The 24,728-nt window shown below is 45.6% G+C and overlaps 1 protein-coding gene across 1 annotated transcript in view; it reads left to right on the top strand.

Annotated features, from left to right (window-relative positions):
• Window positions 1–12,893: 12,893 nt before the first annotated feature.
• Window positions 12,894–24,728, top strand: part of PIK3R4 (phosphoinositide-3-kinase regulatory subunit 4) — a 69,813-nt gene continuing 57,978 nt past the window's right edge. The window contains exons 1-2 of the mRNA XM_062214835.1: window positions 12,894–13,332; window positions 14,361–15,134. Coding sequence (XP_062070819.1) covers window positions 14,402–15,134 — 733 coding nt within the window. The 5' untranslated portion in view covers window positions 12,894–13,332; window positions 14,361–14,401. The remainder of the gene's footprint in view (window positions 13,333–14,360; window positions 15,135–24,728) is intronic.

The raw sequence follows: 24,728 nt of genomic DNA on the forward strand, positions 1-24,728 counted from the left end.
ACTGATACTATATCCATGGTACTATGGTGGACGCTTCACATACAGGATTCGTATTAATACCCAACAGCCCTGCTCGGTGTCTGTAATGGTCCCCATCTTCTGAAGCAGAGGCTCAAGGGATCTTAGGGACACCTGAACAGCCAATGGCAAAGCAATGAACCCAGGTCTGAGCGCGACCAAGTTTAAGCTCCTACCTATTATACACTTACCCACAAACATATATCATTGCTATAGAATATCAGAGTTCCAATTTCTTTTTCACTTAACATTATATCGCAAACATTTTCCACATTTGCTACACAATCTTGAGCAAGCCCACACCCTGTGAAGTCAGATTTGAACCTCCGCTGGGGTGCACTGCCCCCTAGTGGAGACTACTCATAAGAAACTTTTTTTTTTTTTTTTTTTAAGATTTATTTACTTATTTGAAAGTTAACTGAGAGATAAGGAGAGGCAGAGAGAGATCTTTCATCCGCTGGTTCACTCCCCAGATGGCTGCAACGACTGGGCCATCTTGTACTGCTTTCCCAGGCCATAGCAGAATGCTAGATCGGAAATGGAGCAGCCGGGACTCGAACCGGCGCCCATATGGGATGCCGGCACTGCAGGCGGCAGCCTCACTTCTTGCTCTCCCTGTATCTGGAATGAAAAAAGTGTTTTCATTTGCACAACCATATTTATGGTTACTATTTTATGTTAAATAAGATAAACTGTGAAAATGCCTTTTTCCTATCTCCTGGACATACGGAGATATTTCTGTTGGGAAGAAAGGATTGGAAAGACCTCAGAAAAGTTCAGAATGCACTCCACGAAATGAGATAAGAGTTCATTGTTCTTGGTGCTGAAATCAACATGGCAACTCTGTGCTCTGAAGTTAATAGGCTTGCTCATGCATGTCCGCTCAAATCACATCGAAAGGCTTGAAAACATGTCAAACGGTGTTAGGACCAGCGCTGAAGATAAACTCTCCCGGGAGCCAGAAGGAACCTGAAAATACATTTAAAATGCAGGAAATTAAAAGAGACCCGAAATTATTTTCTTATGAACTCATATTAAGCCTCAGTCTTTAATATTTTTCTAATGAATCTCTTTCACTTTCATATTGTTGAAAATCGCCATTATTAAAATGCTTAATTGGCCAGACTTCGTTTTATTAGGAAGGACTTGGGTTAATATTGGATGTTTTGGAGAAAGCAACAGGGATAGGTTTTTTTTTTTTTTTTTTTTTCCTAGTGAATTAAGCCATTATTTCTGCTATTGTTCATCAAGAAAGAAGCCCTGAGCAAAATTGCTGATGCTATCACATGGAGAAGTCTGACTGGTGGGTTGTAATTGCTTTGTGTGCAGTCAGTAGGGCGTGCTGCGGCATGGGGGAGGGGGCGGCGGCTGCTTTCATCTTTATTAGGTATCTTTTTATGCTTAGTGAATGACCAGTTTGAAAAAGAAGGAGCCAAGGTAGGGTTACAAGGTATGTGTAATATTTAACAAAAGATCGAGTTATCCAAGGGTTGCTGGCGAAATGACTTTTCTTCCTGCACTACATGAATTAACCTAGTGTATTTCCTCTCAGCTTAGATTTCCGAATACGGGAGAAGAAGGTCCAAACCCAAGAGACTGAGTGGGCATTGTGGCACAGCAGGCTCACTGCTTGCCATGCCTGCACCTCCTATCTGAGCACTGGTTTGAGTCCTGGCTACTCCACTTGTGATCCAGCACCCTGCTATCAGCAGATGATGGCTCAAGTACTTGAGTCCCTGCCTGCTGCCTGCCTGCCTGGGTTCTTGTCCTATTTCTGCTTTTGATCCAGCTTCCTGCTAATGTACAGCCTGCTTACGATCCAGACCCCTGCTAGCAGCATTTGATGGCTTAAGTACTTGGGTCCCTGCCACCCACGCTGGAGTTGTTGGCTCTAGACTTCAGCTTGGCTCAGTGTGTCCCATTGCAGGAATCCAGAGAGTGAACCAGTGAATGGAAGATCTCTCTCGCTCTCTCTCTCTCTCTCTCTCTCTCTCTCTCACACACACACACACACACACACGTATATATCTTTCCCTCCTGTTACTCTGTCTTTCAAATACATAAATAAATCTTTTTTTAAAAAGATCCTAATAGCAATTTTTAAGACATACTCTTCCAACTAGCACACAGATAATTTACATACACAAATAATTTACCCACACAAAGGATAAAATCCATGATAATGGTTGCTTAGTGTAGAAACAAAAGACAGGTAAAAATAATGGAATATATATTTAATAGACTTTCATTCACTGAGAGTTAAATTGATATTCAGATATAGAATCAAAATGTGCCTAATGATCTATTTATAGATCTGGTAGTACACCAACACCAAATATCAAAATTTTTTCAGCTGGAAGACTTTTAGGATTTTGATGTTTTCTATGATTTCTCCCCCTGCTTTCTAATTCTTCTAAACATTTCTAGAGTTTTAACAACATAAGGTTGAATTTCTCTATCTCTACGGAGGATGATTCTTTGTTTGTTCATGTGTATAGGAGTGTGTGTGGGTGAATGCCTTTTTTTGTTTGTTTGTTTTTTCATTTTTATTTTTATTGAATGCTATTTTTTTTTGAATGCTATTTTATATACACAGTAGGATAACTGACAGTGTCCCTGGCCTCTAATGATGAGATGCCAGTACAAACACTGTGCCCCAACCCAACTGTGACAATTTTTTTTTTTTTTTGACAGGCAGAGTGGATAGTGAGAGAGAGAGACAGAGAGAAAGGTCTTCCTTTTTGCCACTGGTTCACCCTCCAATGGCCACTGCGGCCGGCGCACCGTGCTGATCCAAAGCCAGGAACCAGGCACTTCTTCTGGTCTCCCATGCGGGTGCAGGGCCCAAGCACTTGGGCCATCCTCCACTGCACTCCCGGGCCATAGCAGAGAGCTGGCCTGGAAGAGGGGCAACCGGGATAGAATCTGGCGCCCCAACCGGGACTAGAACCTGGTGTGCCAGCGCTGCAAGGCAGAGGATTAGCCTGTTAAGCCATGGCGCCGGCCACAACTGTGACAATTAAAAATATCCTTAGGAGCTGGCGTTGTGGTGCAGTGGGTTAAGCAACTGCCTACAGTGCCAGCATCCTATGTAAGCGCCTGTTTGAGATCCAACTGCCCTGCTTCCAATCCAGCTCCTTGGTAGAGTGCCTGGGAGGGCAGCTAAGGACAGCCCAAGTCCTTGAGCTCCCATGAGGGAGACAAGGAATAAGATCCTGGCTCCTGGCTCCTGGCTTCAGCCTGGCCCCAGCCTGGCCCATCCCTGGCTGTTGCGGCCATTTGGGGAGTGAACCAGAGGATGGAAGACCTCTCTCTCTCTCTCTTTCTCTCTCAAATAAATAAAACAAATCTTTAAAAAAATCTTTGGACATTGTCAATAAATCAAAATTCATATAATTTCTTGGGAATCCTTGAATAAGAATACATAAAAAATTCATGAAAAAATGAATTGGAAGATTTTTTTTAAAGATTTACTTATTTACTTGAAAGTCAGAGTTACACAGAGAGAGTAGGAGAGGCAGAGAGAGAGAGAGAGAGATCTTCCATCTGCTGTGTCACTCCCCAGATGGCCACATGGCCGGAGCTGCGCCCATTCGAAGCCAGGAGCCAGGGACCCAAGGACTTGAGCTAACTTCTACTGCTTTCCAAGGCCACAGCAGCGAGCTGGATTGGAAGTGGAGCAGTCGGGACTTGAACAGGCACCCATTAGGGGTGTTGGCACTGCAGGCGGCAGCCTTACCCGCTAGGCCACAGCGGTGACCCCTAGAAGATGTTTTATTTTGGTGCAAAAAATTGATATTCACACATAGTTCCATAAAATTTTTGAGAACCCCTTGTGTATGTCCCATCCCACCAGCTCTTCTGTTTTTTTTCAGTGTTTATTTTTTCTTCATCTACTTGAAAAACAGAGAGAGAGAGAGAGAGAGGGAGAGAGAGAGAGAGAATGCTATCTTGCAGCCACTGGCTCTCTCCTGGCAGGTGAAACAGCCAGGGCTGGGCCAGCTGGAAGCCAGGAGCTAGGAGCTCCATGTGGGTCTCTCACATGAATGGCAGGGGCCCAAGCACTTGAGCTCTCATTTGTTGCCTCTGAGGATACATTAGCAGGAAGCTGGATTGGAAGCAGTGGTGCAGGGGCTCAAAATGACCCTCTGATGTGGGATGCAAGTGCCACAATATCCAGCCCCCATTTGCTCTTTTTATAATGTGACCTTGTCATGCCTCAGCTGAAAGTTGTTTGTGGGCAGAGGAGACTGTGTTCCCTTCCTTTGTACCTGGATGTACCTCTCTAATGGTCTAGCTCTGCAGAAGCTGGTAGATATGACAGCGTGTCATCTAAGCTACAGTATGAAGGGCAACAGCTCCTCTCTCTCTGTCTTTTCCTGGATGCTTGTCCTTGGAACCCACCTACTATGGTGTTAGGAAGCCCAGATCCCATAGAGATCCTGTAGCCAGTGTTCTGATCGGGTCCCACTATAGCCAGCATCAGCCTCCCAACACTGGACTAAGATCCTTCAGAAGATTTCAACCCTTCTGCTCAGGACCAAGGCACCGCATGGCAGAGACAAGCTGACCCTCTCTGATTTCCAGATCCACAGAAAATAGGAGAAATGATAATTTCTTTTATTACTTTCAACTTTTAAGTTTTAGCATAATTTCTTATGTAGTAACAGATAGCTAAAATGTAGGTTAAATCAAATTCTAGCTATATATTTAATTATATACAGTTATAGGATAGTTAAATTTAAAAATGTATTTATTTGAGAGGCAGAGAGACAGTGAATCTTCCATCTACTCATTTACCTCCTAAATGTCCAGGGGTGGCCCAGGCTGAAGCCAGGAGCCCAGGACTCAATTTGAGTCTTCCATGAGGGCAGCTGGCACCCATGTCCTCAGCCTGCCTTCCAGGGTGTGCAGTAGTGGGGAATGAGAATCATAGCAGGGTGTGGACTGAAATCCGGGCACTCTGATATGGGACGTGGGCGTCCCAAGGGGTGTCTTAACCCTCTAGCACCACCCACTGCTATAAATATGTAATTTTAAAAATAAAGAGAGCCGAATAATAACTGATGAGGATTCGGGTCAGTCTATAATACTGATGTTAGCTCATTCTTCCCCCTAGTACACAATCATTTCAAAAGGAGGGAGGGACTCTCAGTCTTTCTGAGGTTCATTAAAAGCAAAGCAGAACAATCAAAAACAACCACACCCATCACGCCCAGATTCTTCCCGGTAGGCCATCCTCATCACCCTCAAAAACCATCATGATTCTGACTTCCAGTGTGGCAAGTCCTGTCCGGCTGAATCGATTAACATTTCAGGGGCATTTTCATTCCTGCAAGCAAACCACACTCAGCTGCTGCCAGAAACACACGGAGGAAAGGCAGTGGAGTTCATTTTATTTTTCAGGCCACATGGGCATACCCACTGCTACAAACAAAGAGGCCTGCAAAGGTCAGACTGTAATACCGAAAGCCATCTCCAGTGTAATCGCAAACTGTGCAGAAATGCCCCTGGAGTTAAGTGGCTTTAAGGTTCTACAAGAAGATAATATCATTAACTTTGTACAGTGCTGTATCTGTTAAAGGAAATCTTGGTTTACAAACAACAGAAAATGCAACCCACCGTGGCTTAAACAAATGTTTTCTGTTCTCATATAGTTAAAGTCTGGGATCAAAGTTGTTGACATTGGTTCGGTGGCTTGGCTATTATCAGGGTCAGCATTGCTGCTACTCTGACTTCTCATTCCTCTGGAATTGTAATAACATTGTGGCTCCTGAAACTCTGGGTGTTGCATCTGTACCAAGGCTGGAGGAGGGCGGGCATGTGGCCTAGTGGCTAAGCCCCTGCTTGGGACACCCACATTCCATATCAGAGCGCCTGGGTTTGAGTCCCAATTCTCCCTATTTCAGCTTCCTGCTAATTTGCACCCGAGGAGGCGGTCCTGGTAAGTCCAAGGGCACGGGAGACCTGGATTGCATTCCTGGTTCCTGACTTTTGCTCTCCAACTGTTCCAGGCACTTGGGGAGTGAACCAGTAGAGAGAAACTCTCTCTGTCTCAAGCAGAAAATTGGTCGTGCCAGTACACTTCTATTATCTTACTAGGCAGCAGTGTATAGTATGACCACACTTCAGTGTAATGGAATCCAGAAAAATAAGTACTCAGTTTTCATAGCCTCTATCATAGAGGTAAGCAGAGGGAAATTGTCTGGGATTGATCGTTGGATAAGCCTGCAGGATATGAAATTACTACAAAAAATAAGATAATTGATCTTGAACAAACACTCACTGGCACCCACATGGGATGCCAGTGCTTCAGGCCAGGGTGTTAACCTGCTGTGCCACAGTGCCGGCCCCTCTCTACCCCCTTTTTAATGCAGAAAGTAATTTGCGTGTTCCTTGGGCACAATGATAATACAGTAATAATAGATATCATTCTCTAAGAGACCATATGGGGCTGGTATTGTGGCGCAGCACGGGAAGCCGCTGCTTCCAACACCAGCATCCAATATTAGAGCACCCAGAGCACCCTTTGAGTCCTAGCTGTTCTGCCTTTCTGATCCAGCTCCATGGTAATGTGCTTGGGAGAGCACTGGAAGGTGGCCTAGGTAGTTGGGCCCCCGCAGCCTATGCAGGACACCCAGGTGGAGCTGCAGTCTCATGGCTTCTGCCTGGTCTAGCCCTGGCTGTTGTGGCCATTTGGGGAGTGAACCAGTGGATAGAACTCTCTCTCTCTTTCCCACTCTGTCACCATACCTTTTAAATAAATAAATAAATAAATCTTTAAAATAAGAGCCAATATGTACTGTTAACTGAAAGGTGTTTTTACATCAGGAATTCTCTTCACTGCCTTTTCTTGAATGCAAGGAGAGCAGAGAGTCCATGTGGGCACCTCACAGGAGGGCAAGTGCACTGGCCAGGAAAATAACCCAAAGAGGGAGCGAATGAGCAGACATCAGGGAAGAACATGTTGCCTAAGGTCAGGCTTACCCACTGCAGTGAACAGACTCAAGGACTTAATGGGATCACTATGACAGGAGCTGGCCTTAGCTTCTGTATAACTTCTCAGCGGGGACGCCTGTTTAACGGGGTTATCTTCCCACAGGCTGAGATTCAGGGACACAGGCTCTAGTCCTCTGTGGCTCTGGCATTACCAGGGCCTCAGACTGGAGATCCTTCGCCTCAACTGCTGTGATTGGAAGTGAAACGTGCAATTTCCACTTGAACTTCACAGTGAGAGCTGGTCAAATGGTCCCACTGAGATGCAAGGGCTGGGATAGGGCTGGACAGTGTAGTACTCACAAAAGAACTACTTTCCAGAAAAATCTGTTTTCTGTGGAAAGGGACAATTAGCCATCACTGCCACAATGCATCTATGAGGCTGTTGGCCAGCAGGTGGATGGGTGTTTCCTGGATCTCTTATTTTTACTTAATTAGTAGCAAGCAATTTTTTAAATGTTATTTTCTTTCAAAGGGCTAGATGAGAAAAGCCACCCAAGGACAGGCCTGATTGCTACAGAAAAAAAAGAAGGTAGGAGGAGAGAGAGAGAGAGAGAGAGAGAGAGAATATCAAAGAGAATAAGAGGCGTCAAAAGTATTCCATGAGTTATTTCATTAATATTAATGTAGTAGTGGGGAAAATACAAATGGGAAAAATGCAGGAAAATCTGAATTGACACAGATTTGCCATATTTCTATGGCATGATTTCTCTATTGGAGATAGGTCTAAAGTGTTTATATACTCGGTATGCAGAGTCTGAGTACAAACAATCTTTTCTTATGGAAGCTTTTTTTTTTTAAGATTTATTTATCTGAAGGAGTTACAGAGAGGGAGAAACACACACACACACACACAGAGGGAGAGACCTTCCATCTGCTGCTTCACTCCCCAAATGACCACAACACTGAAGCTGGGCCAGGCCAAAACCAGGAGCCAGGAGCTTTATCAGGGTCTCCCATGAGGATGGTAGTGGCCCAAGTATTTTGGGCCATTTTCTGCTGCTTTTCCCAGGCCATTAAGCAGGGAGTTAGATCAGAAGTAGAGCAGCCAGGTACAAACTGGCACCCATAGGGGATGCCAGCATCATTTGTGGCAATTTTACCCACTATGTCACAATACTGGCCCCTATAAAAGGTTTATATATTTATTTGAAAGGCAGAGTTATCAGAGAAAGAGAGAGAGAGAGAGAGAGAGAGAGAGAGAGAGAGATCTTCCATCCATTGGTCCACTCCCCATATGGTCACAATGGCTGCGACTGGATCAGGTGGAGGTCAGGAGCCTGGAACCCCATCCTGGTCTCCTACCTGGGTGGCAGGGGACCAAGCACTTGGGCCATCATCAGCTGCTTTTCCAGGCACATGAGCAGGGAGTTGGATTGGAAATAGAGCAGCTGGGACTTAAACCAACACTCACACAGGATCCCAGTGTTGCAAGTGGCAGCTTAAATTGTTGTACCACAACACTGACTGTTGCAGTTGATTTCTCAACGATGTTGCAGTGGGTTCGTTTCTGAGAGGAGCAGCGAGTTGGGGGCAAGAGGCGCGGAGTCACCACACAGACTCCGGGAGTCGGGTGAAAGCAGGCTTGAAGCGAGCAGCCCACAGACTCGTTTATTTCAGGTGGTACAACAGCTTATATAGCCAAGACCAGCCAATCCTGTCAAGGGGGGTTGGGTCTATGCCCCAACCAATCACAGTTTGCCAGGCGGTTTCCAAAGCCATCCAACCACAGCCTGTCGCCAGGCAGTTTCCAAAGCCATCCAATCACAGCCTGTTCCCAGGCGGTTTCCAAAGCCATCCAATCACAGCCTGTCGCCAGGCGGTTTCCAAAGCCATTCCTGAGTAATTGATGCTCGCTTGCCAGTGGCCAGCTTGGCATGGCCTTCTCATTCCACCACAACTGACCCTACAGACATAATCTTAAAATGTTATCTGATAATTAATTAAGTGTAGCAATTTTTATAAATGCTTCAGACATTCCCAGTCCTTGGATCTCATGACTTGATTCCTTATGGGTCAAATCTGACAAAGGCCACAGTTACTGGTACAATGAAAATCTGTGAAGTGTCTACCATGTGTCAGGTACTGTTCTAGGTGTTGAAGACACCCTGGTGAACAAGAATCGCACAGCTGCTGCTCTTAAGGAGTTTACAGTCCCATGGGAAAACATGTCGAACAAACCATTACCCCCACACCAATTAAATGATTTCAATTACAATACATGCTATGAAGAAAAAGTACAGGGTCTAAGCAAATATACGATAGGGAAGGGTCGGGAAGACCTTCCTGAGATACTGGCACTTAAGCTGAAACTTGAGGGATGAGAAGGTTTGGCTAAAGAGTAGGAGAGTTAGTGCTGCAAGCAGAGAGAAGAGTACATATGAAGGCCTAGTGGTGGGGAGAAATTAGGAACAAAGAGAAGGCCCATGACGGGGATTGAGACACTGAGTGAGGCCAGCTATGTTGGTGGAGGTAGGCAGGGGTTAAATCACACAGGGTCTACAGGTCAACATGAGGATTTTTATCTTTAGCCTAAAAGTGAGGATATCCTAAAAGTATAGGCATTTGATAACTACGATTGTAGTACATAAAAGATTATCCTAATATTGTGTAATTTTAAAAACATTACTGGCAGATGAATTAAGTGACAATTCAATGGACAGAAGAGAAAGTTTGGCAGATGACCCAAATATATATATATATATATATATATATACACATACACACACATATACATATACATATATATGCCATTTATATATGATAAATATGTCATTTCAAATAAGTGGGGAAAAAGAATTACTTGTTAACATTTTTGGATAACTGAGCATCTCTAGAAAAAAATGAAGTTGGATCTATAATTCAGAAACTTAAGAACATAAAATGAAACAATAAATGACCCAGAGCTCATTGAAGAAGTGTAGAAATTAATATTGTGGTTGGGAAATGTCTGTTTTGTAGGTTTCAAAATCTAAACAATATGATGATGGTGGTGATGATGATGGTAGTTGCTTGGCCCAAGCCCTGAAGAAATGGCAGTGGATATGTTCAAGCATACTTTGCAGGTAGACTTAGCAGGAACAGGTGATCAATGGATGGAAGGAAGTTGGTGGGTGATGGAGGAAGAAAGTAGGAAGATGTCAAGGACGATTTAATGGCTTCCACTTTGGTAGCTTGAGGGATCCAGTGGGCAGCTGCCTGAAGGAAGGAAGAGAGGATGTGCAGAGAAGATGCAAAAAAAAAAAAAAATCCAGTTTAGGATGAAAACATTTTGGGCTTCAAAGGACATGAAAGCGAAAAGACAACAGAGAGGAAATAACTGCAAATCATATCTCTGCTGAGGAACTTGTGTTCAGATGTGTAAAGAACTCTTACTCCTCAATAATAAAAAGAACTGATTGAAAATGATAAAGAGATTAAATAGACATTTCTCCAAAGAAGATATAAGGATGACCAACACAAGGAAAAGGTGCTGAATATCATTAGTCATTAGGTGAATAGGCGTTGGCTTCCCAAAACCTAAAGTCTTGTGTTATCAATTAATGGATTAATGCTAATAGTTGATAAATTAGGTGGAAACGTGAACCAATTATGATGTTTGAAGGTGGGGCCTTTGGGAAGTGACTGGTTTAGAATACTAGGGTTGATGGAGCCCATGATCAAATAATGGCTGGCCAGCACCGCGGCTCAATAGGCTAATCCTCCGCCTGTGGCAGTGGCACACCAGGACTGGGTTCTAGTCCCGGTCAGGGTGCCGGATTCTGTCCTGATTGCTCCTCTTCTTGTCCAGCTCTCTGCTATGGCCCGGGAGTGCAGTGGAGGATGGCCCAAGTGCTTGGGCCCTGCACCTGCATGGGAGACCAGGAGAAGCACCTGGCTCCTGGCTTCAGATCAGCACGGTGCACCGGCTGCAGCGGCCATTGGGGGGGTGAACCAACGGAAAAGGAAGACCTTTCTCTCTCTGTCTCTTTCTCTCACTGCCTACTCTTCCTGTCAAAAAAAAATTTTTTTTTCAATGGCTTTATAAAGAGAGACATGGACATGGAGGAAGACCATACTTCCAGTGCCTCTCCCTGCTTCCGGCTCACTGCATGAGGGCTTCTTTCCATATGCTCCACCTGATGTTGAACTGCGAACCTCCAAACTGTAAATCAAAATATACCTTTCTTTTCCTCTACCTGGCTCCAGCCAAGTATTTTCATTAAAATAATGAAAAACTAGGGGCTGGCGCTGTGGCTCAGTGGGTTAAAGCCCTGGCCTGCAGTGCTGGCATCTCATATAGGCGCTGGTTTGAGTTCTGGCTGCTCCTCTTCCCATCCAGCTCTCTGCTATGGCCTGGGAAAGTAGTAGAAGATGGCCCAAGTCTTTGGGCCCCTGTGCCCACATGGGAGACCAGGAAGAAGCTCCTGGCTCCTGGCTCCTGGCTTCGGATTGGCACAGCTCCGGCCATTGCGGCCATCTGGGGAGTGAACTAGCGGATGGAAGACCTCTCTCTCTCTCTCTACTTCTCTCTGTAACTCTGTCTTTCAAATAAATAAATAAATCTTTTTTTTTTTAAAGAAAAGCTAATACATTGGAAAATACATATCAAAACCTCAATGAGACATCATTTCACACACACTATGATGGTTGTAATGAAAAAGATAGATAATAACAAGCTTCAGTAAGGATGTGTGAAAACTGGAACCCCCATACATTGTTGGTGGGAATGTAAAATAGTGCAGGCTCTTTGGAAAACAGTCTGGCAGTTCCTCAAAACGTTAAATGTAAAGTTACCATGAGTAACTTGCCCAAGAGTAATGAAAACAAATGACCACCCAAAGACTTATGCCCAAATGTCCATAGCAGTATGATTCATAATAACCAAAAAGTGGAAAGAACCCAAATGCCCATCAACTGACAAACGGATAAATAAAATGCAATGTATTCATGAAATGCAATATTTGACAGGGAAAGGAAATGAAGTAGTAGCACAAGCCACAATAGTGATAACCCTCAAAACCATTGTGCTGGGGTGGGTGTTGTGGAGCAGCCTAAGTCACTGCTTGGGATGCCATCAACGCACAGTGGAGTGCTGGTTTGAATCCTGGGTAGTCTGCTTCTGATCCAGCTCCTTGCTAATGCGCCCTGGAGGGGGAGGGGAAGGAAAGCAGTTGACAGCTTAAGTGCTTGGACTCCCCCAAGCCTCCTGGAGGCTTTCTGCTGACCCAGTCATGGCTGTGGTTGGCATTCGGGGAGTGAACCAGGGAGTGGAAGATCTCTATTTCTGTCAGGCTTCCTTTCAAGTAGCCGAGAATAACTAAACATTAGAAAGAAAGATTATGCATGGTGATAGGAGTGGGTCACGAAGCCACACGCCCCACACCACATAAATAGGATGTCCAGAAGATGCCTGGTTGCCTGAGGCTGGGGAGGGGGTGGGAGCTGGGAGCATGGAGAGGCAGCAATAAAGGTCTCGGGTTTCATCACCGTGTAATGAAAAAGCTCAAAAATTATATTATAGGGATGGCTGCATAACTATAAATATATTTAAACCACTGAGGCGCACATTTTAACCAGCTGAACATTGCGGCATGTAAATTATATCTCAATGCTCTTAAAATACCCAGCTTGGGAGGCCTGTGCGTGCCTCTAAAGAACTCGCACTGGGATCCGGGGGGTATTCTAGTAGACTCTGACGCGTGTCAGAAGCCTCAGAGTTCGGGGACAAAGGGTGACCCGCCGGGCGGGTGACCCAACGAGGTCAGAGCGTCTCCTCTTCCTCCTCTACTCTCCGGGTTTGAGGCCGCCCCGCCCTTTCCTCGTTTCCTAGCAACCAGCTTCCCACCCTCGCTCTGCCGCCGGCCTCGTTTTGCGTCACTTCCGCTCCGCGACAGGAAGTGAGGTCAGACCGGCAGCTTTCCCGGGAGTTCGGCGTTTGCTGGAGCTGCAGCGGTTGTAGAAGTGGTGTTTTCGTGCGCCTGGCGGTCCCCTCTCCCGGGCGCCACCTCCCCGCCCGGCGGGCAGACCCTGGAGGCGGCAGCTTGGGTCTGCTCGGCTACTCCGGGAGAGGGAGACGGAGCCCAGGAACGCCGGGCCCCCGGGGCAGGGCCGGGAGCTGGCGGGGGAGTCTCAGGGCGTCCCCGGGAGCTTTCTCTGTACCCCGCGAACTTCGGGGCTCCTGGGGGTTGGGACTTTTCTGCTCCCGTCCCCCACTCTCTGTCTTTGAAGGAAGACAACTTTCCGGGCTGCTGCCGCCTTTGCCCTCCCAGGCCCGAAGTGACCTGCCATGACCTCGTGAGCTACTGAGCGATTTCTGCCACTTTCCAGAGGCCTAGGGTAAATATTTCTCTGTGCGCCAGGCCGTGTGTGTGTGTGTGTGTGTGTGTGGCTTTTATTTCCCGCAAAGCCTGAGTTAGGAGAACCTTGGGCTGCGTTTGTCAAGTGTGTGTTTGGGCTTGCTTAAGATCTCCGGAAGGGTTTCTCCCCGTCCTTATACCCTAGAGAGAGGTTCAACTCTTCCTTTAGCTGGTTGGGAGGGCACACCAGAGTTTTAAATTTTTAATGTATCCGATTTTTATCACCAAGAAAACAACTACAAGTTTTTAAACTTTGTGCCATGCAGTACTTTTGTAACCCTCATAGCTCCAAGTAACGCACTGAACGTGTATAGTTAAGGCTCATTAATACGAGGATAATTGAGAAAATTTGTGGAGACATGGAATTAAAAATCAGTTTATTTTGCTGTATCAATTTATTTTGGTTTTTAAATGTATTTATACAAGCATTTTAAGTGTCAATAAATATTCTAAAATATTGTCTTAGTGTTGAAGGGACCTGTTTAGATGTAGTTCAGCTGCCGAAAGGGCAACAGGAAGGCACACCACCCATCTTGGCCTTCTTTTTTGCTCTAAGGTTTATTTAGTTTATTTGCAAGGCAGGTGACAGCGAGAGAGAGCGAGTGGGTTCCCATCTGCTGGTTCACTCCCCAAGTGGCTGAAGCCAAGAGCCAAGAACCTGGAGCCCCATCCGGGTCTCCCACATGGGTACAGGGGTCCAAGTGCTTAGGCCATCTGCTGCTGCTTCCCCAGGCACATTAGCAGGGAGCTCGATCAGAAGTGGAGCAGCTGGAACTGAAACTAGTGCTGCGATTTGGAAAGCTGACATCGCAAGCGGAGGCTTAACCCGCTATGCTACAAAGCTGATCCCTCCATTTTGGTCTTCTAAAAATAAATGGGTGTGGGATATTCAGGCTGTGCAGAAAGTTAGGTCCCAGTAGAAGAGAAATAAGGTGTATCTGTTTGTAAGAGACCAAAAAATGTTTCATTGCTTCTTAGTCTTTTTTTTTTCTTCATATATTTTGATAGGTGTTGTATCTCAACTTACTGAACCAGACGTGCCTGCCATTATGGGAAATCAACTTGCTGGCATTGCTCCTTCCCAGATCCTGTCTGTGGAGAGTTACTTCTCGGACATCCATGACTTTGAATATGATAAGAGCCTGGGAAGTACTCGGTTTTTTAAAGTTGCTCGAGCAAAGCATCGAGAAGGCCTGGTGGTCGTGAAGGTCTTTGCGATTCAGGATCCCACGTTGCCTCTAACGAGCTATAAACAAGAGCTGGAGGAGCTGAAAATCCGGCTCCACTCTGCACAGAACTGTCTGCCTTTCCAGAAGGCGGCAGAAAAAGCTTCTGAGAAAGCAGCTATGCTCTTCAGGCAGTATGTCCGAGACAACCTCTACGATCGCATCAGCACGCGGCCGTTCTTAAATAACATTGAGAAGCGCTGGATCGCTTTCCAGATCCTGACGGCTGTGGACCAGGCACATAAATCCGGGGTCCGTCACGGGGACATCAAGACTGAAAATGTGATGGTCACCAGCTGGAATTGGGTTCTTCTAACTGATTTCGCCAGTTTTAAACCCACTTATCTTCCAGAGGACAATCCAGCAGATTTCAACTATTTCTTTGACACTTCACGGAGAAGAACTTGCTATATTGCTCCTGAACGTTTTGTTGATGGTGGGATGTTTGCCACAGAGTTAGAATATATGAGAGATCCTTCAACTCCACTTGTGGACTTAAATAGCAATCAGAGAACAAGAGGAGAGTTGAAAAGAGCAATGGACATCTTTTCAGCAGGTATGTGAGTTGGTTAGATCTGCTAAGCCAGCATGTGTATATATTTCTTAAATTTTAAAAACTTAATTGAAAGGTGGGGCCCACATGCACAAAGCATCTGCTGGTTAACTCCCCAAATGCCTGCAATAGCTGAGCTGGGCTGGGCTGGGCTGGGTAGACTGAAACTAGGAGCTTGGAACTCACTTGGAGGGCAGGGGCCCAACTACTTGAGCCATCACCTGTCTCCCACGGTGCACATCAGCCAGAAACTGGAATCAGAAAGTGGAACCGGGACTTGAACCGGGGCACTCTGATGTGGGATGGGGCATCCTAAGCAATGTCTATAGCTGCTGGGCCAAATGCCTGTCCCTGTGTATGTATTTTTATAGTCAAGTCTTGACATGAAGCTTATTTTTAGTCATAGATACTGAATTTGTCAGTATGTCCTCATGCACTATTTCAGATAGATAAAACATTCTTTCATTGGACCTGTGTAAGTGCCTAGAAAATGCAAAGATTGGTTTATTCATTTACCTTTAAAAACACTTGAATGCTTCTGTCGTAGTGTTAGGCACTGTTTCAGTGCTGGTGATGGATAGTATATGTCCCTCTTTTCCAAGTTCCTGCTTCTTGATGTGGAGATGGATATTTATTTATTTATTTTTAAAGATTTATCTATTTGAAAGTCAGCGTTACACAGAGAGTAGAGAAGCAGAGAGAGAGAGAGATCGGTCGGTCTTCCATCCAGTGGTTCACTCCCCAACTGGCCGGCACAGCTGGAGCTGTGCCGATCCGAAGCCAGGAGCCAGGAACTTCTTCCGGGTCTCCCACGCAGGTGCAGGGGCCCAGGGACTTGGGCTGTCTTCTTCTGCTTTTCCAGGTTGGATCAGAAGTGGAACAGCTGGGTCTTGAACTGGTGCCCATATGGGATGCCGGTGCTTCATGCCAGGGCGTTAACCTGCTGCGCCACAGCGCTGGCCCCGGAGTTGGATATTGAAAAAGGACATTTTGTTGCTTTGTTGTTTATTATGGTGGTGATAAGCGTAGGATGCTGGTATGGTCACCATGAGGTGTTGGGCAGAAAGGCAGGGACAGAAGGACCTCTTTATTAAGAGGGTGACATTTAAGATGAAAACTGAGAGATAATTGGGAGTTAGTTTTGGTAAGCTAGTTTGTTTCAGGCAGAGGATGTGTTGCCAAACAACACCCCAAACTAGTTGGAGGCATTGCTGCAGAAGCCCCAAAGTTGATCCACGTGCCCAACACACAGAAGACTAATCACTGACGTCAGGGTGGTAGAAGAAAGTAGATATTTAGTGCAAAGCACAGAGCAAGGAGCTGGGTAGTTATTGCTTAATTCCCAGGCTCCTTGAGGAGTTAGGGGTGAAGGTTCTCTTTTTTTCTTTTTTTAAGATTTATTTATTTATTTGAAAGTCAGAGTTACACATAGAGAGAAGGCGAGGTAGAGAAAGAGAGAGAAGTCTCCCATCCGCTGGTTCACTCTCTGATTGGCCACAGTGGCCAGAGCTGCACCAATCCAAAGCCAGGAGCCAGGAGCTTCTTCCAGGTCTCCCACATGGCTGCAGGGGCCCAAAGACTTGGGCCATCTTCTACTGCTTTCCCAGGCCATAGTAGAGAGCTGGATCGGAAGTGGAGCATCCAGTCTCGAACCGGCACCTATATGGGATGCTGGTGCTTCAGGGCAGGGCGTTAACCTGCTACGCCACAGTGCTGGCCCTGGAGTGAAGGTTCTTATAGATTGGGCTCCCTGAGGAGTTAGGGGTGAAGGTTCTTATAGAATGAAATTGGGGGTGAGAGGTGCATGATCAGTTCATGTCCAGATTCCTGGTTGTCAGCGGTGCTTATGACCTTCCTTTGATTGGTCAGTGATGCCATGCTCTTTAGGGAATTTACGATTGCCCAGGTGGGCTCCAGTCAGTCTGGAGGTTACGTGAAGGTGGCAGCTACATTCTACCTGGATCTGGAATTCCCCTACACAAATTACCCCAGGACAGTCCTGGCCATCAAAGTTCTTACCTGTTGGAGAAGCAAATGACTGGTTGGGTGTGGTGATTAGAACCTTGTAGAGCCAGCTGTATCACTCCTTGAAGTCAGTGAATTCCTTTGATAAAGGACACGTTGGGCTAAGCAGGCTAGACAAGAGGCTGGGTCCTGCTTTTACAGGAGTAGGGTTTCAGGTGTTGCTTGTACGAAGGCTAGAGCATGATGCACTCAGGTGTAGGGGTACTTCATGTACTTTAGTATATCTGGAACATAGGCTGTGAATGAAGCAAAGCCCAAATCAGAAAGGGTCTGACATGCCTAGGCTAATCTATCTCATGTGTGTTTTAGACAACACATTGGCTGTAGCATGGCAAATGGATTGCAGGGGAGTTACAGTGGAGGCAGGGAAATAGTTAGGAGAAAATTGCCACAATCTAGGTAATGCATGATTGTAACTGGCTTAAGGTTGTGGCAGAGTTGGGAATGAAGAGACCTAGTGCTTAAAAGATAATTAGTAGGGGCCGGCGCCTCGGCTCAATAAGCTAATCCTCCGCCTGCGGCGCCGGCACACTGGGTTCTAGTCCCGGTCAGGGTGCCGGATTCTGTCCCGGTTGCTCCTCTTCCAGGCCAGCTCTCTGCTATGGCCTGGGAAGGCAGTGGAGGATGGCCCAAGTGCTTGGGCTCTGCACCTGCATGGGAGACCAGAAGCACCTGGCTCCTGGCTTCAGATCAGCGAGATGCGCCGGCCGCAGCGGCCATTGGAGGGTGAACCAACGGAAAAAGGAAGACCTTTCTCTCTGTCTCTCTCTCTCTCTCACTGTCCACTCTGCCTGTCAAAAAAAAAAAATAATAATAATAATAATTAGAGGGGTCGGTGCTGTTGCATAGCCAGTAAAGCTGCCACCTGCAGTGCCGGCATCCCATATGGGTGCTGGTTCGAGTCCCAGCTGCTCCTCTTCTGATCCAGCTCTCTGCTATGGCCTGGGGAAGCAGTGGAAGATGGCCCAAGGGCTTGAGCTCCTGCAGCCACGTGGGAGACCAGAACTCCAGGCTCCTGGCTTCATATTGGCCCAGCTCCGGACATTTCAGCCTTTTGAGAATGAACCAGCAGATGGAAGACTTCTTTCTTCTGCCTCTTCTTCTCTCTCTGTGTAACTCTGACTTTCAAATAAATAAATAAATCTTTTTTTAAAAAAAGATAATTAATAGGTGGTAGGAGTTTGTGATTGAAGATGAAATCATGAGCAGTTCTTCCTCCAGCGCTTGGGAAACTGGATGATGATACTGGTCACTGAGACAGGAGACCCAGGAAGAAGAACCACGTAGAAATGGGAAGACGGTGAGGTCTGTTTTAGAAATGTTAAGTTGGAGGTGTCTTGGGAATAGCCAGGAGAAGATGTACAGTAGGCAGTTGGTTATAAGAGTTTGGTGCATAGAAATTTGTAACGGAGATGCAGATTTGGGAAATCAGTAGTAACTGTTGCCAAGGGAATGAGTTATGTACGTTGAAATTTTCAGTGTGTATTTTCCAAGAATAGGGATAGTCTGTCATATAACAGAATGTAGTTATCAACTGTAGTAAGATTAACATTGACAAAAATGTAGTAATTTATACTTTTTACCCCAATTTTGTGTTTGACCCAGTAATGTGCCTTGTAGCACTTTCCCTGTTCCAGGACAGGACCTCATCTAGGGTCAGGTGTTATGTTTAGTTGTCTTATCTCTTCAACCTCTTGATTATGGAACATTTCCACAACTTTTTATTTTCTTTTATTACATTGACACTTTTTTGAAGAATGCTTTCTCTTAGATTTTTTTAAATTTACTTTTATACTTTTTTTAAAGATTTATTTATTTATTTGAAAGTCAGAGTTATCGTAGAGAGGTAGAGACAGAGATCTTCCATCTGTTGGTTCACTCCCCAAATGGCCTTAATGGCCAAGACAAAGCCAAGAATCAGGAGCTTTATCCAGGTCTGCCACGTGGGTTCAGGGGCCCAACCTCTTGGGTCATCCTCCACTGTTTGCCCAGGCGCATTAGCAGGGAATTCAATTGAAAGTGGACAGCTTGGACTCAAACCAGCACCCATATGGGATGCCAGCAGTGGGTGACTTTACCCGCTTGCCACAGCACTGGCTCCTACTGTTTTTATTTTGTAGACTAATAAAGTTGCAAAAACAGTGAAGAATGCTTCACAGGTTTCCTCAATGTTGATTTTTTTTTTTTAAAGATTTATTTATTTATTTGAGAGGCAGAGAGAGAGAGAGAGACTGGTCTTCCGTCTGCTGGTTCACTCCCCAAATGTAAGCAATGGTTGGAGCTGGGCTGATCTGAAGCCAGAAGCCTGGAGCTTCTTCCAGGTTCCCCACGTGGTGCAGGGGCCCAAGGACTTGGGCCATCTTCCTCTGCTTTATCAGGCACATTAGTGGGGAGCTGGATCAGAAGTGGAGCAGCCAGGACTCAAACTGCCAGCCATATGGGATACTGGTACTGCAGGCAGTGGGTTTACCTGCTGTGCCTCAGCGCCTACCCCTCAATGTTGATTTTTAAAAAAATATTGTAACCACATCAAAGTCAGGAATTGGCATTGGTGCATTGTTGCTAGAGTATTAACTTAATGTTCACCAGCTTTTTTACATGCACTCTGTGTCACCTCACCCCCCCTTCTTTTTTTTTTTTTTTTAAAGATTTTATTTATTTGAGAGGTAGAGTTACAGACAGTGAGAGGGAGAGACAGTGAGAGAGGTCTGTCTTCCGTTGGTTCACTCCCCAGATGGCTGCAACAGCAGGAGCTGCGCCGACCCTAAGCCAGGGGCCAGGTGCTTCTTCCCGGTCTCCCATGCGGGTGCAGGGGCCCAAGCACTTGGGCCATCTTCTACTGCTTTCCCAGGCCATAACAGAGAGCTGTATTGGAAGAGGGGCAGCCGGGACTGGAACTGGCGCCCATATGGGATGCTGGCACCACAGGTGGAGGATTAACCTGCGCCACAGCGCGGGTCCCCAACCCCTTTGTTTTTTAATAGAATAGTCCTCATTTTGAGTTTTTATGTTTCCTCATGATTAGATTGAGGTTATTATTTTCAGTAAGAATACTGTGTAAGTGACATGGTTTTAAAAAACCACATCTGGAGACAGGTGATCTCTGTTAGAGATAATTTGACCACCTAGTCAACCAGAGTTTCTCCGTTTTGTAAGTTACCTTTTTTTTTTTTTTTTTTTGATCCCTTGCCACCAATAAGAAAACTATGGGAAGAACTTTTTAAGTACGTTTGCTGATCAGCACAGTTTATCTCTTGATACCCATTTGGTAACTGTTTGGTGTGTAAATGCAATCAAATCATGTGTTGCCTTTTGTGACTGGCTGCTTTCACTTAGTATGTTGTAGCATGTATTAATGCTTCATTCTTTTATGGCAGAATAATACTCCATTATATGGATATACCACATTTTATCTGTCCATTCATCATCAGTTGATGGAGATTGTGATTTCCACATTTTGGATAAATTAGGTAATGCTGCAGTTACATTCATGTGTAGGTTTTTGTGTGGACCTAGGTTTTCAGTGTCTTAGAATATACCTAGGAGTGGGATTGTGGGGTTATATAGTAAACCATCTTGAGCATTTTGAGAAATTGCCAAACTGTTTTCAAAAGTGGCTGTGCCATTTTACATTCATTCCCACCAGCAGCGTATGAGGTCTCCAGGTTCTTCACATCCTCAGTGATACTTGTTGTTATATTTTTGGTTGTAGCAATTCTAGAGGTATGAAGTAGTATTTCATTGTAGTTTCTGTTTGTATTTGCCTACTGACTAATGATGTTGAGCATTTTTTAAAAAGATTTATTGGCCGGCGCCGTGGCTCAACAGGCTAATCCTCCGCCTTGCGGCGCCGGCACACTGGGTTCTAGTCCCGGTCGGGGCACCGGATTCTGTCCCGGTTGCCCTTCTTCCAGGCCAGCTCTCTGCTGTGGCCAGGGAGTGCAGTGGAGGATGGCCCAAGTGCTTGGGCCCTGCACCCCATGGGAGACCATGAGAAGCACCTGGCTCCTGCCATCGGATCAGCGCACCGGCCGCGGTGGCCATTGGAGGGTGAACCAACGGCAAAAGGAAGATCTCTCTCTCACTGTCCACTCTGCCTATCAAAAATTAAAAAAAAAAAAAAGATTTATTTATTTTATTTGAAAGGCAGAGTTACCGAGAGAGGGAGAAAAACACACACACACACACACACAGGTGTTCCATCTGCTGGTTCACTCCCCAAATGGCTGCAACTGCTGGAGCTGGGCCACACAGAATCTGGGAGCCTAGGAGTTTCTTCCTGGTTTACCACATGGGTGTAGGAGCCCAAACACTTGGGCCATTTTCTGCTGCTTTCCCTGGTGCATTAGCAAGAAGCAGCTGGGAATTGAACTGGCACCCTCATGGGATGCCTGCTCTGCAGATGAAGGCTCAACCCCCTACACCACAGTGCCATCCCCGAGCATTTTTTCATATGCTTGTTGTCAGTTCATATATTTTCTTTGGAGAAAGGTGTATTCAAATCTTTTGTGTTTAAAATTATTTTTTTTCATTATTTCTATTGGGATGTAAGTTGTTTTTTTTTTTTTTTAAAAGATTTATTTATTTGAAAGGCAGAATAATGTTGAGAGATGGAGAGCCTGAGAGAGAGTTTCCGTCTGCTGGTTCATTCCACAAATTCTCACAACAGCTGGTAATGGGCCAAGCCAAATCCAGGAGCCTGGAACTATCTCCCAGTTTCTGGATGGCAGGAACCCAGATACTTGGGCATCATCTGTTGCCTGCCAAGCACATTAGTAGAAAGTTGGGTTGAAAATGGAGGAGCCAGGACTTGAACCAGCCCTTTGATAGGGGGTGCAGGTAACCTAGGTGGTAGTGGTTTAACCTGCTGCACCGCAACACCCACCTCTTAAGAAAACGTTTTTTGTTTGTTTTTTAAGATTTATTTATTTATTTGAAAGTCAGAGTTACAAAGTGAGAGAGGAGAGACAGATCTTCCATCTGCTAGTTTACTCCTGAAATGGCTGCAACAACCAGGGCTAGGCCAGGCCGAAGCTAGGAGCCAGGAGCTTCTTCCAGGTCTCCTGTGTGGGTGCAGGGCCCCAAGGATTGGTCCACCCTCTATTGCTTTCCTAGGCCATTAGCAAGGGCCTAGATCAGAAGTGGACCAGCCAGGACTCCAGTTGGTGCCCATATGGCATGCTGGCCCTATAGACAGTGGCTGAACCTGCTGTGCCACAGCGCTGGCCGCCAAGAAAAATTTTAGTATGTTCTAGATACAAGTGTCTTATTGGAGACATGATTTGCAAATATTTTCTTCTGTTTGTGTATTTTCCTTTTCACTTTCTCGATGGCTAGAACCTTCAGTACAACATGGAATAAAAGTGGTGATAGCTAACATCTTTGTCTTTTTCCTTATGTTACGTTAAAAGCCTTCAGTCTTACACTGTTAAGTATGATGTTAACTGTGGGATTTTCATAGGTGTCCTTTAGATGTTGAGTGATTTTATCATGTAAGGTGGATTTTGCAAATATTTTCTGCATAGATAATCTTGTTTTTCACCATTATTAGTTAACAATTAATATGGTATACTCACTAAATGCTTTTTCTTTTTTCTTTTTTTTTTTTTTTTTACAGGCAGAGTGGATAGTGAGAGAGAGAGAGACAGAGAAAGGTCTTCCTTTTTGCCGTTGGTTCACCCTCCAATGGCCGCTGCGGCCAGCACATCGTGCTGATCCGAATCCAGGAGTCAGGTGCTTCTCCTGGTCTCCCATGCAGGTGCAGGGCCCAAGGACTTGGGCCATCCTCCACTGCCTTCCCGGGCCATAGCAGAGAGCTGGCCTGGAAGAGGGGCAACCGGGACAGAATCCGGTGCCCCAACCGGGACTAGAACCTGGTGTGCCAGCGCTGCAAGGCGGAGGATTAGCCTATTGAGCCACGGTGCTGGCCTGCTTTTTCATTTATAGAACTTTTCTGCATTCCTGGAATAAATCTCACTTGGTTATGATATATAGTCTTGAATCTAGCTTGCTATTTTTTGAGGATTTTTCTATGTGTATTCATCAGAAATATTGGTCTGTAGCTTTCTTGTCCTGTCTTTGTCTGATTTGATAATCAGGGTAATATTGGATTCAGAGAGTGAATTGGAAAGGCTTCCCTCTTTTTTGGGGGGAGGGTTTGTTAAGGATGAGTGTTCAGTCGTTCGCCTGTTAAGCCATCTGAGCTTGTGCTTTCTTTGTGTGGAAAGTTTAGTTATTCAAGCTCTTGATCACTAGATCTATTTAGATTTTCTATTTGTTTTTGAATCATTTTGGTAATGTGTATTCTTGGAATCCGTTTCATTTGGCTTGTCAAGTTTGCTATATAATATTCAAAGTATTTCCTTAAGATTATTTTATTTCTGAAAGGTTGATAATAATATCCCCCCCCCCTTTTTTTTTTTTAAGATTTATTTATTTGAAAGTCAGAGTTACACACAGATAGAGAAGGAGAGGCAGAGAGAGAGAGGGAGAGAGAGAGAGAGAGGCCTTCCATCGGCTGGTTCACTCCCCAAATAGCTGCAACAGCTGGAGCTGCACCGATCCAAAGCCAGGAGCCAGGAACCTCCTCTGGGTCTCCCACATGGGTGCAGGGGCCCAAGGACTTGGGCTATCTTCTACTGCTTTCCCAGGCCATAGCAGGGGGCTGGATCAGAAGCGGAGCAGCCGGGGCTCGAACTGGCACCCATATGGGATGCCGACGCTTCAGGCCAGGGTGTTAACCTGCTGAGCCACAGCGCTGGTCCCAATAATATCCCCCTTTCATACCTAATTTTAGTAGCTTGACTTCACAGACAAGGTTTGTTAATTTTGGTGGTCTTTTCCAAGCATTAACTTGATTTTTGTGGATTTTATCTCTGGTGTTCTTATTTTCTATTTCATTAATTTTTGCTCTAATCTTTATTATTTCTTTCCTTCTGCTTGCTTTGGTTTTAGTTTGCTTTTCTTTTTTTATATATCGTTAAGTTACTATTTTGAGCTCCTTTCTCTTATTTTTTAAAAGACTTTTGTTAATATTATTTTTTAAAAACTTGTTTGAAAGGCAGAAAGAAAGAGACAGATCTTTCCTCTGTTGGTTCACTGCCCAAATGCCCACAGCAGCTGGGGGTGGCTCAGACAGGTGCCAGGAGCTGGAAACTCAGTCCAGGTCTCCCATGTGGTTGGCAAGAACCCAAGTACCTGAGCCTTGTGAAGTGTGCATTAACAAGAAGTTGGAAGCAGAACTGGGACATGAACCCACATACTCCAGTATGGGATGTGGGTGTTCCAAGTGACCTCAACCCCTGTGCCAAGCACCTGTCTGAGTGCTTTTTGAAAATATAGATGTTTGGCCGGCGCCATGGCTCATTTGGCTAATCCTCCGCCTGCGGCGCCGGCACACCGGGTTCTAGTGTCAGTTGGGGTTCCAGATTCTATCCCGGTTTCTCCTCTTCCAGTCCAGCTCTCTGCTGTGGCCCGGGAAGGCAGTGGAGGATGGCCCAAGTGCTTGGGCTCTGCACCCGCATGGGCGACCAAGAGGAAGCACCTGGCTCCTGGCTTCAAATTGGCGCAGCG

Source organism: Lepus europaeus, chromosome 2, assembly GCF_033115175.1.
Source record: "Lepus europaeus isolate LE1 chromosome 2, mLepTim1.pri, whole genome shotgun sequence".
In the NCBI taxonomy this organism is placed as follows: Eukaryota; Metazoa; Chordata; class Mammalia; order Lagomorpha; family Leporidae; genus Lepus; species Lepus europaeus.